At 38.6% G+C, this 12,275-nt stretch overlaps 1 protein-coding gene across 1 annotated transcript; it reads left to right on the forward strand.

Annotated features, from left to right (window-relative positions):
* The first annotated feature begins 521 nt into the window (after positions 1-521).
* On the forward strand, positions 522-7,613 carry cdc37l1 (cell division cycle 37-like 1). Its single transcript, XM_062434291.1, has 7 exons — positions 522-801; positions 1,875-2,177; positions 2,371-2,464; positions 3,547-3,662; positions 4,740-4,862; positions 5,066-5,239; positions 7,463-7,613. The coding sequence occupies exons 1-7, from the start codon at positions 697-699 to the stop codon at positions 7,580-7,582; spliced, it is 1,035 nt and encodes a 344-aa protein (XP_062290275.1). The 5' UTR covers positions 522-696; the 3' UTR covers positions 7,583-7,613.
* The last annotated feature ends 4,662 nt before the right edge of the window (positions 7,614-12,275 follow it).

A 12,275-nucleotide genomic window follows, 5' to 3' on the forward strand; every position in this document is an offset into this window, starting at 1 on the left:
CAGTCGACTTTGTAGATAAGAGTGCTTCAGGTAGAACTCTTACATAGCCTACTGTTCAAATACTGAATCATAATTAGTTGCTACACCAATTCACATTCATAAATTCCCCATCAGTCATTAATACATGTTTGATTAGTCTTATGGGGAAAAAAGACTATTATATATATTCACTATCACAATTTTGGATACTGTGGATCACATTAGGAAAAGTCCGGTTAAAAGAAATGTGTATAGGGTGTTTTTACATCTACAAAAATGTAAACATTTGACCCTGAACAGTATGTGAGGGTTCAAGGATATCTCTCTAATTTTGTTTGTGATTTTTTTTAAACGTATGTGGCAATAACGACATTTTTTCCCAGCAAATATTTCCATAAATTGTCACTTAATGATATGAATTAATTATAACTAAAATAGACGTGATGGACACCGTGGACACGTGGTCTGAGTTGTTTACCACGTGCTCTGTGCGTCACCTCTAAGCACCGCCGGGTGGCTGCTGCTGTTGTTATTATTGGTGATGTTTTAGGTAACGTTGTTATTTACAGGAGCTGGGGCACAACATATCCCCGCCTCAGGTCTGTCGGAGTGTCAGAGTGGCATTCAGATAACCGGAGCAACCATCTGGTCTCACGGCTCAACACTGTCTGTCTCTGGTTCCCCAAACACAGCTAGCCAGCTAGCGGCGCAGCAGTGATGGAGTGGCTGGGCAACGGAGCTCCTATTTACCCCGACGGAGAGCCTGGTGGTGACACGGCTTCACCGGGCAGGGGCTGCAACGTTGTTCACCCTCACCAGCAGGTAAGTTTCAGCTCAAGCTAGCCGGCTGCTTGCTGCTTGCTGCTTGCTGCGTCGACCTCACTTTGTAACCACAGAGGTAACTTAGCGCACGTGCTAACAGTGAAGCTAAGTTTGTTTGGGTTGTCATTGAAGTGCCAAGTTTCATACCTTAACCAGCAAGCAATGTGGCTTTTATTCACTAGCGTTACATTTGTTATATGGTCGTCTAGTTTCTAACCTTGACTTAAGTGTAGTTATCGCATCAGCTGGGGAAGATAATATGGGTAACTGTCCTCCTCTTAGTGTGCAGGCTAGAGTCACTGCTAACACACAGTGGTTACTTCAGCTGTATTCCAGTTTTAACATTTAAGGTTATAACATATCACTTTTGCGGTGTCATCTTCCTGTAAGGACATTGCTGAAAAAAGAGCTCACCCACATGCAGGACGGTGAGATCAGAGGCCACAACAGGACACAGTGACGTGACAGCTTTGTGTGAAGGCTGGTTGTTGACTAAAAAATGCATTTAGGTAGTTTACATAATCATTGGATAGATAGGAAACATGCATTTACTTATTTTAACCCTCCCACCCTGTTCAATTACAGCATGTCATCAAACCTTAAAAGCTGATGGCCTAAATTAACTTGATGACTCAGTGACTGGGGAGCATGGAAGTGTCAGCTGTTCAGTCCCAGGACAGAGATTCCTACCGTGGAAAAATGACGTAGAATAGTTGGGGCTAAAATGAGGATTAAGATTTCGAATTTAAAGTTAAGCTCCTGGGTGATGAGAGATATGTAGAGTAAACCTAATCCCTCTCTTCGCAGGGGGACGTTGTTGTGACCTCCTCTTACGGGGGCTGTTTCATACTCAAACTTGGTGGAGACAGATTGTGACATTAAAATGCACAACCACAGGATTCTAGTGTATACATTTGGAAATTGGTGTCCTAATATTTAAATCTTAAAGTTTTGATCCAGCAGGACTTTCTTTTAAGTGTATGCTCTCCTCTAAGCTTCACAAAGTATGGGTTGTTCATTTGACTCGAGTTACCGACAGTATGTTTCTTTGCTTTTCGTCTTTGTCATGTCAGACATCATCATCATCACACTTTTGTGATGGTGCCATGGAGTCACTATGTCAGAGCCAGCAGCGTCGTGTGAAGGCCTCTATCGTGTCCAGCTGGACACTGGCTGAGGCCCAGGACCGGCTATGTTCTCTAGGTGTCCACAGCTCCGAGTCCGTGGAGCAGGAACGCGCTCGGACTCTGGTCTGCCCCACAGAACTCACACACACTGAGGAGGAGTGGCGCCGCAAGGAGAATATGCTCGGGGGTCAGGAACCCAGCCGCAGTCCGGTACTCGGAGCTGTCAGAAGCTGGGATGTTTTTGATAAAGTAAGTGTGGGGGAAATAAAACTAAAAGGAATCACGAATGCAAACACAACTCCTATCTTTATTTAAAGTTTTCAAGAGATCCAGTTACATTGTGTTCTTTTCTCTTCATTAACATTTTCTTAACTTATTTTTCTGTATTATGCACATGTAGTGACACCACCAGCACTCAGTTAAAGTTTTCTCTCTCTTCCAGAGTATCATCAATGTACAACATCAAGCTGTAGAAATGGATCAGGACAAACGCAAGACGTTTCTCCAAAAGTATGAGCAAGAGCTCAGGCATTTTGGTAAGTGGTATGTCAAATCAGAAATGGCTAATAAGAACTGTCGCAAGGCTCCAATTTGTTTTCAGTTTAATGAAATATAATCTTTTAGCCATACAACTCATGTGTGTACTTGAATGATTTTAAGTTTTACACATTTCACATGAACACATTCATACTTGACTGTGGTGAAAGAAGGCAAGTCCACAACTGTTTTTCAGCAAACTCCTGGTTTCCTCATGTTTTGAATGTCAGTTCAATTTGGTCCACATCATAATTACTTTGTATGTACATTTTTATAGAGGCACCACTTCTACTATACCCATAAGCACTAGCCAGCACAGAAGCTTGCACTGTATTAAAGAGTCTATGTGACGGTTTTTACTTTAAACTTTTATTGTACTTGAAATACTTTTATTATAACTTTTATATAACTCTTTTTATCTTAAAACATAGAGGCTGATTGTGCTCATTGATTTTGCTCTCTGACCTGTGTGATAAAATTCCTTCTGGATAATAATTAAATTGAAAGTTGGAATACAAAATGCAGGGTACCCAATTTATTGCATGGAAGCAGGAAGTTCTGGATAGTTTACAACCATTAGAAAACAGGCAATGCTGGTCAACTGCTTGGAAGAATTGCACAACTTAATTAAAACAACAATTAGAACAAGTGCCTTATAATACCATGACTGTGGTTGTCATGTGCTTCCTGTAAACATATCTGACATATTTAATCAACCTAGTAACACACTCACAAAACAGTTGCATATGTTGCAAGAGATAACATGTTGCCCACTCAGTCTTGTATGAATAAGCTACTAATAAGCTTTATCTCTGCAGACAAATAAGCATTTTGGGTACCATTAGTATCAGTTTGTCTTCTGTGTACTAACCACATAATAAGAGCACTACAGTGAATTTTAAATGTGCTTTGAGGATATTATCCTCAAAGCACATTTATGGTCATATGGTTCTTTTAAAAGTCACTGTAGTGCTCTTTTTAATATCATTCCTCACAACATTTATCGCTGTCAGGTTCACTCATGGTTCTTTTGAAAGTCTTCAGAGGACCTAATCTAATATGCTTCGTGTCCATTCGTCAGGTATGTTGCGGAGATGGGACGACAGTCAGCGATTCCTTGCAGACATGCCTCAGCTCATCTGTGAGGAAACAGCCAACTTTTTAATTCTATGGTGCATCAGACTACAGCAAGAAAGGGTAATGTACTTAGTCTATTCCTCTCAACTTGTCAAACTAGAAAAGCTGTGTAAACAACAAACTGCATGCCCGAGCATGTGCACTGATATCTACAGACAATCAAAATGCCGTTTTTGTAGTTGCGTAAACAGCACCGGTCACTTTGATTAAAACAGCATTTTTTCACAGAATACATTTCATCCTGTCCTGGTAGGAAAAGCACAGGTGTTACTAATAACAGTAACAACGAGTCTCTTGTATTCAAGTGTCCCAGTAAGCCATGACAGTGAGCCAGCATGTACAATAGCACAATACTGAAACTGCTAAATTGAATTCATCCATCTTTCATTTTGTGCCAGTACATCATTCATTTTCCCTTCTGTGCTTTTCCTATTGAGTCAACAGAGTTGAAATCAGTGAGGCTGCATGCATACTCTCTCTCTCTCTCTCTCACACACACACACACACACACACACACACACACAGAGACAATGACAATGACAATGACTTGAGAAAACGAGAGGCAGCATTTCTTATGTATCAAAGTGTCAAATAGGTTCAACAGTTCTTTCTGTTGACAATGGCCTCACCTGTTTGCCAGTCCAATATGTGGGTCCTACTTTTAGATAGATAGATAGATCCTTTATTATCATTGTCACAAGTACAACAAAATGTAAAGTGAAATACATAAAAAAAACACAACTCAATATACAAGTGTGTGTGTGATAATGCAAAAATAATAAAAACAACATTATATGGAAGAGTTTCTTCCGAAAGAGATCCTTTGAGGAAAAAAAGTAGCTCAATCAGTATTTCCTCTGTTTTCGGATAAAAATCTTTCACATGTTCATTTTGAAACAAATTTTAAACTAATGCAGTTTCACACAATGTGATGATAGGTGTTGGAAATCCAGAATTGACCACGGTGCTGTCAGGACCAACATGTACCATATATTACTCCATAGATGTTGAGTTTTCAATTATTCACTAAATGTTAGATTTTAAAAAGTGCTTGATGATGTGTGGACAGCTAAAGAGGTTAAAGTTGTGTCCTGTTAAGACCCTCCCGAAAAAAATCGTTTTATTTTTGTTCTGCAGAAAGAAGCTCTAATGGAGCAGGTGGCGCACCAAGCTGTTGTCATGCAGTTCATCCTGGAGATGGCCTCAAACTCCCAGCAGGATCCTAGAGGCTGCTTTAGACAGTTCTTCCACAAAGCCAAAGTAAGGCATCCATATGTGATAGATACTGTATGTACCGTACTGTTCTACCTGTGGCTATTAACCACTGTATGTACCAACATGATTTAACACAGTTTACGGTTCCATCCTTAAGTATTTATTAATGCGGTGCAGACAGGTGCTGTGTACTTTAAGCAATGCCGTGCTACGTTTTCCTAACAGCCGTTGTCTCTGTTGCTGTGTAGGAAGGACAAGACGTCTACTTAGAAGTCTTCCATACAGAGCTCGAGGCCTTCAAATACAGACTGAAAGACTACGCTGTGAAGTGTAAAGGTGATACACCCAACAACACTGAACAGCAGAGTACTGACACACGCTACAGACTCGCCCCCAAAGAAGCCCAGGACTCTTTACCTCCAGTAAGTGTTTCTACTTGACTTTGCTCCTAAGTAAAACATTTTTGTAGAGAAACCAGTAAAAGCTGTGTAGATGTAAATGTGTAAAAATTGTTAATCTGCTATAATGTGTGTGGTTACTTATTACTTTTAGTTATTATGTCTTATTAAAGGCCAAATTGGTTGGATATGCACACTCAATTACCCTAGATGGCACCATTGAGCTGTTGTATGTGTTAGTCGTCTGGTAAATGAGACTGCTAATGTTTTCTTTCAGCTGGCTGCTGGATTTTAAGTGTCAACTCTATTCCTTAATGTCACACAGTATAATCATTTTCACATTTGCTTGGTCATGTTTGTTTTTTAATCTCGGCAGGATAGTTATTTTGACATATTAGTGTCATTTTCTACATTATTTGAAAATGTCTTGGTAGCTGCGCATGTGACATCGTGGCACGGTTAACTGGCATGAAAACATGTGTAGGGTTAGGGTCTCTCCATCGTTTCTCATGAATGTTAACAATAATACAAAGCAAGAAAAGAAATAGAGAAAACACTTGTGTACACAGTTACCACTTGTGTACATAGCTCCTGTGAGATTGTAACTTCACCTCACACTGTAAGCCAATATCACCAGACACAGGAACAGTTAATTCCACCTCATCCTCACACTTATGAGCAGTAACCCTGAACACTGTAATACCCCACTGTACCTACAAATCATGTACTTTTATTTTAATGTAAATCAAAATGATGTTATAATTGAGACCAGACAGCCTTTTGTCCTGTGTTGCGTTTTTCCTTCATCTGAAACGTCAAACTCCTCCCACGCAGTAGACATTTGGCAGAATATTCTCATTTTTGTTTAATCTGTCTTTTCACATGTTTGCTGGGAGTGTGATAGCTCAAACTAAAACCTGATAAGTCAGCAGTGCATAACAGAAAAGAACATAATTCCAATTTCTCAGGTATCACATATTCAGTTACAGCAGCAAAAACAAACACAGCAGTTTTACGGCCCCTTTGTGAATATTGTGCCTTTTTCAATCTCACAGTCTCAAGCTTCAGGCAGTCATGATAATCACAGAGATATTAGAGGAGAATATTAAGGCCTACAGGTGATGTTACACTGTCAGCTGCAACACACCATTATATTGGACAGAGTGAGAGAAATTAGAAGTTGCTGCACCAAAATATGCCAGAAAAAAATCATGAAATAAAAAACAAACAAACAAACCTGTCAGTAAATTTTAACTAATAATTAATTAAATATATTTGTAGTTCAAACAAGTGTTCCTCCCCTTTGAAGAAAGGCAGAGATGATCTATTCATGACTCATACATTTCATTTATACCTAACAGAAAATTCTGCGTACGAGAAGATTGATGAATGCCACAAATGATCTTAAATCATTCGTATGTGTATTTTGAGAACAAATCTGTTAGCACACATGCTTCTTGCATGAGGCCCCATGTTTTGCATTGGTGGAGTATATGACATCACAAACTAATTACTGTATAGACAATGTGTGAAGGAGGTTTTTACTTGAGATAGATATTTCACTGTTTAGATTAAGTAAACTTGTGGAGGCTGCCACAGACTAAACTCTAAAATCATGAGCCTGGATAGTGATCTTGTTTGAAAGCCTTTTGTAAAACGCAGTGAATGAATCCTCCTCCCCCTGTTGGCCTCTCGGCTTGACTAGCTGCCAAACAGCTACTCGGAGAAAAGAAAAAGACCTCCCCCTCCCCTCTCACAGGGGAAAGATGGCTATCCAGGAATGCGATTGAGTTTTGTTGAAACTGACGCTAGGCTCCCCTGGTCCTGCTTTTGGAGATGTGCTGTTTTCTTCCCATAGCATCTTTCTTCACTTCAATTTGAAGTCCAGATTTATCTCTGAGGAGCAATTACAAGTGCATATGGATGTGAAAAAACAGTTGTTCTGAAGAAAAAGCCGTTCAGATTTGTGTTGATTCATGGCAAAATCTTCATAGAGGAAAATTTGTAAATGTATGATCAAAAATTCTAGTTTCAGCTCAGATATGAGTGCATGAAATGTTAAAGAGGCAGAGTGAGGTTACATAACCATTATAATCCTCTAAACGAGGCAACAGTAGGTTAATCCCTCTAAGTCTCTCTGGCTCCCCTTTAAACCTATTTTTCATTTTCATTTGTACATGACACTAACTCAGACTTTTGATGGTTTTATAGTTGTAAGTGAACTCTTCTGTCTGTGTCTCCCTCCAGCAGGTGGCAGACTACTCAATGAAGCGCTGTCTGGAGGAGGGACTGTGGACAAGCACAGGGAGGTGGACAAAAGAGGAAGCCACAGAAACAGACGATATACGCATGATGGAGACCTCCTAGGGAATGTGGGGTCGGCCACTGCTTTTCTTCCATCTCCACCGTCTCCCCATTTAGGAACAAGCTGCGTTTGAAGCCCTCTACATACAGCAAACCAGGCTGAAACACGCCGGTTCAAAGCAGGAATAAAGGGAATACATGATCAGTCTTGATTGATGATCAATGATCAGTTCTCTTATCAGAGGAGAACCTGCAGGAAATAAAGTTTTGCTGTCAGTGTTGCTGTTATTGTGTCACTGTGGTCGGCCTCCCGCAGTGTCTTTCACCAGCTTAATGCATGTCGTGTCATAACCCGGTATTGCAGATGGAGATGTTATATCCTTCAATCCAGTTCCTTTTTTTTTTGCCTGAAAAAGAAAAACTTCTGGGCTTGAAAGCAAAAACAAACTGACAAATTGATAATTAAATCCAGACAACACAAAGAATACTAAACTGACCAAGTTAAGATAAAAGTTAGTTGCGAATAAATCCAACACCTGAAGTAGGACCTGAAGTAGGACTCCGGTCCGTGGACTGAGGAGTATTATCACATATGCTTAAAATACATCATGTCAAGTATGAGAGAAGCACAACTGACAGTTTACACAGTACATATATGCAGTATTGCAATAGATAGTTCATTACTCTGTTCTTGATGCAAAGTGTCTGCTAAAAGAAGGATTTAAAAACAGATATAAAAAAAAAAACCACAACAATCTGTCCAATAATGTGTCCACAGGTCCAGGTAAATATAAAACAGGTGTGACCTGCTGAATAATTGGATTTAAATCATGAGTGGACGTAAAGTTGCAAATGATTAGGCCCTGCTGTTAAGGAATAACGTTTGGAGGGGAAGTTGCAGTCATGTCTCCAATCCTGATACTGAGAATTTGACGCTTGTTACTTTAAATGTTGATGAAGATGCCTGTGGCGTTGCAGAAGGCTTTTACTAAAGTTGGTACAAGTGAACCTGCTTGCTGTACAGATAGTAAGGGTGCCCCAGTTGTGGTTTCTTTGATCTGTGTTGTTTCGAGCCTTCAAACTGACAGGTTAGAATAAATTCAGAGTCTTGGGGTAAAAAACGCTGAATTCTAAGGATCGGACCTGTGAGATTGTAGCAAACAGATTAGCGAGAGGATGAATAATGCAGTATCTTATCGTCTAAAATGAAGAGGTGTTTGAAGAAGGTAGATTTGCTGCACATGGTTATTTTAAACATTACGTCAGCTCTTGCTGGGCTTTATGTAACACATTACTGTCTCGTTAACTGTTTGTTGCTGTTTCTTGTTGCACCAAAGAAGCCATGAAGAGCAACCAGCTTTGCTGCTTAGTCATAGAGTTATAAAATTAAAACGGAATAGATACATTCTCTTAGAGCTCTGCTTTTAAAAATGCAGAGTAGTTGTTATTATCAATGTGCTCTTACATCTTCTGCTTTAGACCATGTAGAGTCAAGAGCAAGTTATCACATCAGCAGTTGAGGTTATTCATTTAATGAAAGGCAGGAAGGTTTTCTAGAAAGTATTCCTTAGTGTTGTCTGGAACTGCTTAGAGAAACTTAAACGTCCTTTACATCTGCCATTAATGTGCATCTTGGACATTCAGATTTTATCCACATGGTCTTCAATACTTGTATATTTTCTACATGCATAAATTCATCCAATACAGAAACAGTCCACTAGAGATGCATTTGACTTTTCAGCCTGCACACAACTTCGTAAGATGATGATGATATACAGATGTATTCTGAAAAAGTTGTTGTGCACTTCATCCTTTCTTCGACAATGAGAGATAATTCAGCCTTTCAGAGCAAATTGTTGGTTGATTATTTATTTATTTTAGCGCCTTGACATAGGGCAAACACAGACAATAAACTGAAGACAATTGCGCATGCCTTTTTAGTAAGCGCCTGCAGGATTATGTTAACAAGACAATATGATATGATTACTCAGCATTTATTGCACAACAAAGCACTCTGCTTTTGATCCAAATACGTATTTTGAGAGGGGCAAGATTAGCCCAGTTTTACAAGGATATTAAGGCAATTTTAGTTGAGTATAAATGAAAAATCCACATCTAGGTCTGGGTGCAAGATGCATGGTAATGTAAGGTGTAAAGAGGGCACTATGTTTTTTTCAGTTGATAATTATTCATCTGCTAAATTCTGCTCCCTTGGAATCTGTTTGATCAGGTGATCAAAACCTCAAATTTCAGGCTGCAAATTGAGTACAGTACAGTTTCTGCAGTGAAAAAAAGGTTTGCCAGGTCTGTTTGGGCTTTCTGTATTATTTTTTGGTTCAGTGATCGGGCAAAATCAAACTAACTCACTTTTTTTATTAAGCAGATCATTCATCTTTACCCAGCACCCGAAGCTGAGTCACAACCGTCAGTTTTCTCTGAGTAGACTGCCGTCAGTGGTGACTCACTCTCGTTTCTGGGATATAGATTTTAAAAAGTGCAGATATGGAGGGGTGGCAAAAAGGGCTGAGCTCTCCACAAAAAGACTTCAACTATATGTTTGTATGCAGAAAGGAGCTCTCTGCATCTGAATGTGTCCCGCACTTTATATTTCTCCTTTCGAAACAGAAAGAATTGTTTTTTAAAATAGGTCGAAGTGGATTGTTTAAAAGACTTGACTTTATTACTCTTCCTCATAGTGTTTTTTGATTTTCTCACTGTTTTGTTGTTGTTTCTTAGTCACCCAGAATTTAACAGAAATTCTGATCATTTTTATTTTACTAGCAGGCTTTAGACGAGCTTGTGTTTTGAATTGTGTGACGTTTTTGTGTTATTGTTTCACTTTTGTATTTCTGTTTTTTTCTGATTTGTTTTTGCCAGCGTTCAAGGGAGCTTTTTTTGGCCAGATTTGAAGCTTCCAGCTAACTGTCCCTTGGGTTATCATAAATTAACAAGACAACAGAAAGTGGTATGATTATCTGCTGAGCGACATGATCAGTACGATTTTAACTGCACACTGTGGAATTAAAGATACCAGACGATGCATTCAAATACAGTATGTGCATTTATGACTTCAAGCTGCTGTGTGATGCATTGTTGTTGATTATTATCAATTTACCATTTAGTCATTATTTCATAGATGTACATTGCACTGGTCAGTTCACATAGAAAGCATTATGAACACTGTAAACAAGCAGGTAATGTCAGCAGTAAAGCTGTGTTGTAGATTTAAATGTTTTTCTCTTTTTTTTCTCCACAGTGACTAAACTATGCAAAATAACTGGTGGGCCTTAACTGCTGTACTGAACAACTTCCAACAACCGACATCCCAATATATCTAACTGTAGACACAAAATTTGATGTGGTAAAAGAGTTTCTGTCCTAAGGCTATAATCCTTAGGAAAATTATATGAATTACACTTCTCATCCACAGTAGGCTAGTGTAAGATTTGACTTCTCTTATCACTGTTCAGAGATTGAAACGCAGTATAAAACCGCTTCTAAATGTTCTGTGTCTTGTTGTCACCTGCCACAGTTCTTTGTAGATGTGCAGTAACAACTGTAGTCTGAGAAATAGCTTTTTCCTTAAATGTTAAATGAGAGGCAGTGTTGCTGTTAAAATTAAACACATTGAAACTAAATGACTAGAGAAAATATCCAGTTGTGGAATCTGTAATAAAAGTAATATACTAAATACAGTTACCAGTATCAGAAGTGTATTTTGATAAGTAATAAATACTCCACGAAGAGGATATGTGCTTTGAAACATTGTATTCATGTGTTTAGAATTACACACACTGCAAAAAACCTTTATTAAGATGCAGGTTTAACATTTCTGTGGCTTTAACATGGTGAAACGTCATTAAACCAAAGTGCAAAAACACAGAACTGATATGTTCCAACAAGACAATACCCTGTACATACCATGCTTTACATGTTTTAAATTAACATATATTTTTCAATTAAAGTTGTCAAGTCACATTAAATGGCAGATATCGGTATACATTGACAGAGTTGGTCACAGCGAAGGAACACCTGGTTAATTTGGAGGCAGCACTGTTAAGACTTGAGGTGGTTACACTGAGCTGTTGCATCTTAATGACTTCTTGTGATAATTAAACATTAAAAAATTAAATATAAGTGTGGTCATTTTCTACATGATTCAATCTGTGGTCCATATTCATTCAAAGTATTTACAAACTACATTCACCGAGCTACATGTTACATTGTGAAAACAGTAAAGGCACTTAAGTGCAAAAAGTGGATTTACAGTCATTTGTAATAACATGGCACATTTCCCTTTAGGATAAATACCCACTGCATAAAAAACAATCCCAATAAGGCAGTTACAGTATGCAGAATTTGCTGGAAAATATATTCATTAGTTTAGGAAACATTGAGTGTTTATTCTTATTCAGGAGTGGCATTGCCATCCAACAAACCCATGATTGCGATTAGAAAAGTGTAACATTAAAACTGATACACAACTCAGCTCTCTAAAGTTGGTTGCGTTCAGCAGTGATGATAATTGCTCCTATTCGTGTATTTCATTAAAGAGACCTTCAAATTCCACTGTTAAACATCTTGATGTTTGATGGCTTTACAAAGGCAGACAATTGAATGAGTACACAATCTGAATTTTCTAAAAATGAATGTTCAATTAATGCTCAAGTATTGAAAGTTTCCTAAACTAATGTCAGCAACAGAAGTGCAATAAGCACTTCAGAAGTAGACTTTTCCCCAACAACACCTTAATGTA

This window comes from Scomber scombrus, chromosome 15 (genome assembly GCF_963691925.1).
Source record: "Scomber scombrus chromosome 15, fScoSco1.1, whole genome shotgun sequence".
Lineage (NCBI taxonomy): Eukaryota > Metazoa > Chordata > Actinopteri > Scombriformes > Scombridae > Scomber > Scomber scombrus.

Excerpts from the sequence above, each read along its gene's own strand:
- cdc37l1 (XM_062434291.1), top strand. The coding sequence starts at position 697 with ATGGAGTGGCTGGGCAACGGAGCTCCTATTTACCCCGACGGAGAGCCT. Across the intron at positions 3,663-4,739 it reads TCAGACTACAGCAAGAAAGG|AAAGAAGCTCTAATGGAGCA; the intron begins GTAATGTACTTA and ends TTTGTTCTGCAG. Across the intron at positions 5,240-7,462 it reads CCCAGGACTCTTTACCTCCA|CAGGTGGCAGACTACTCAAT; the intron begins GTAAGTGTTTCT and ends GTCTCCCTCCAG.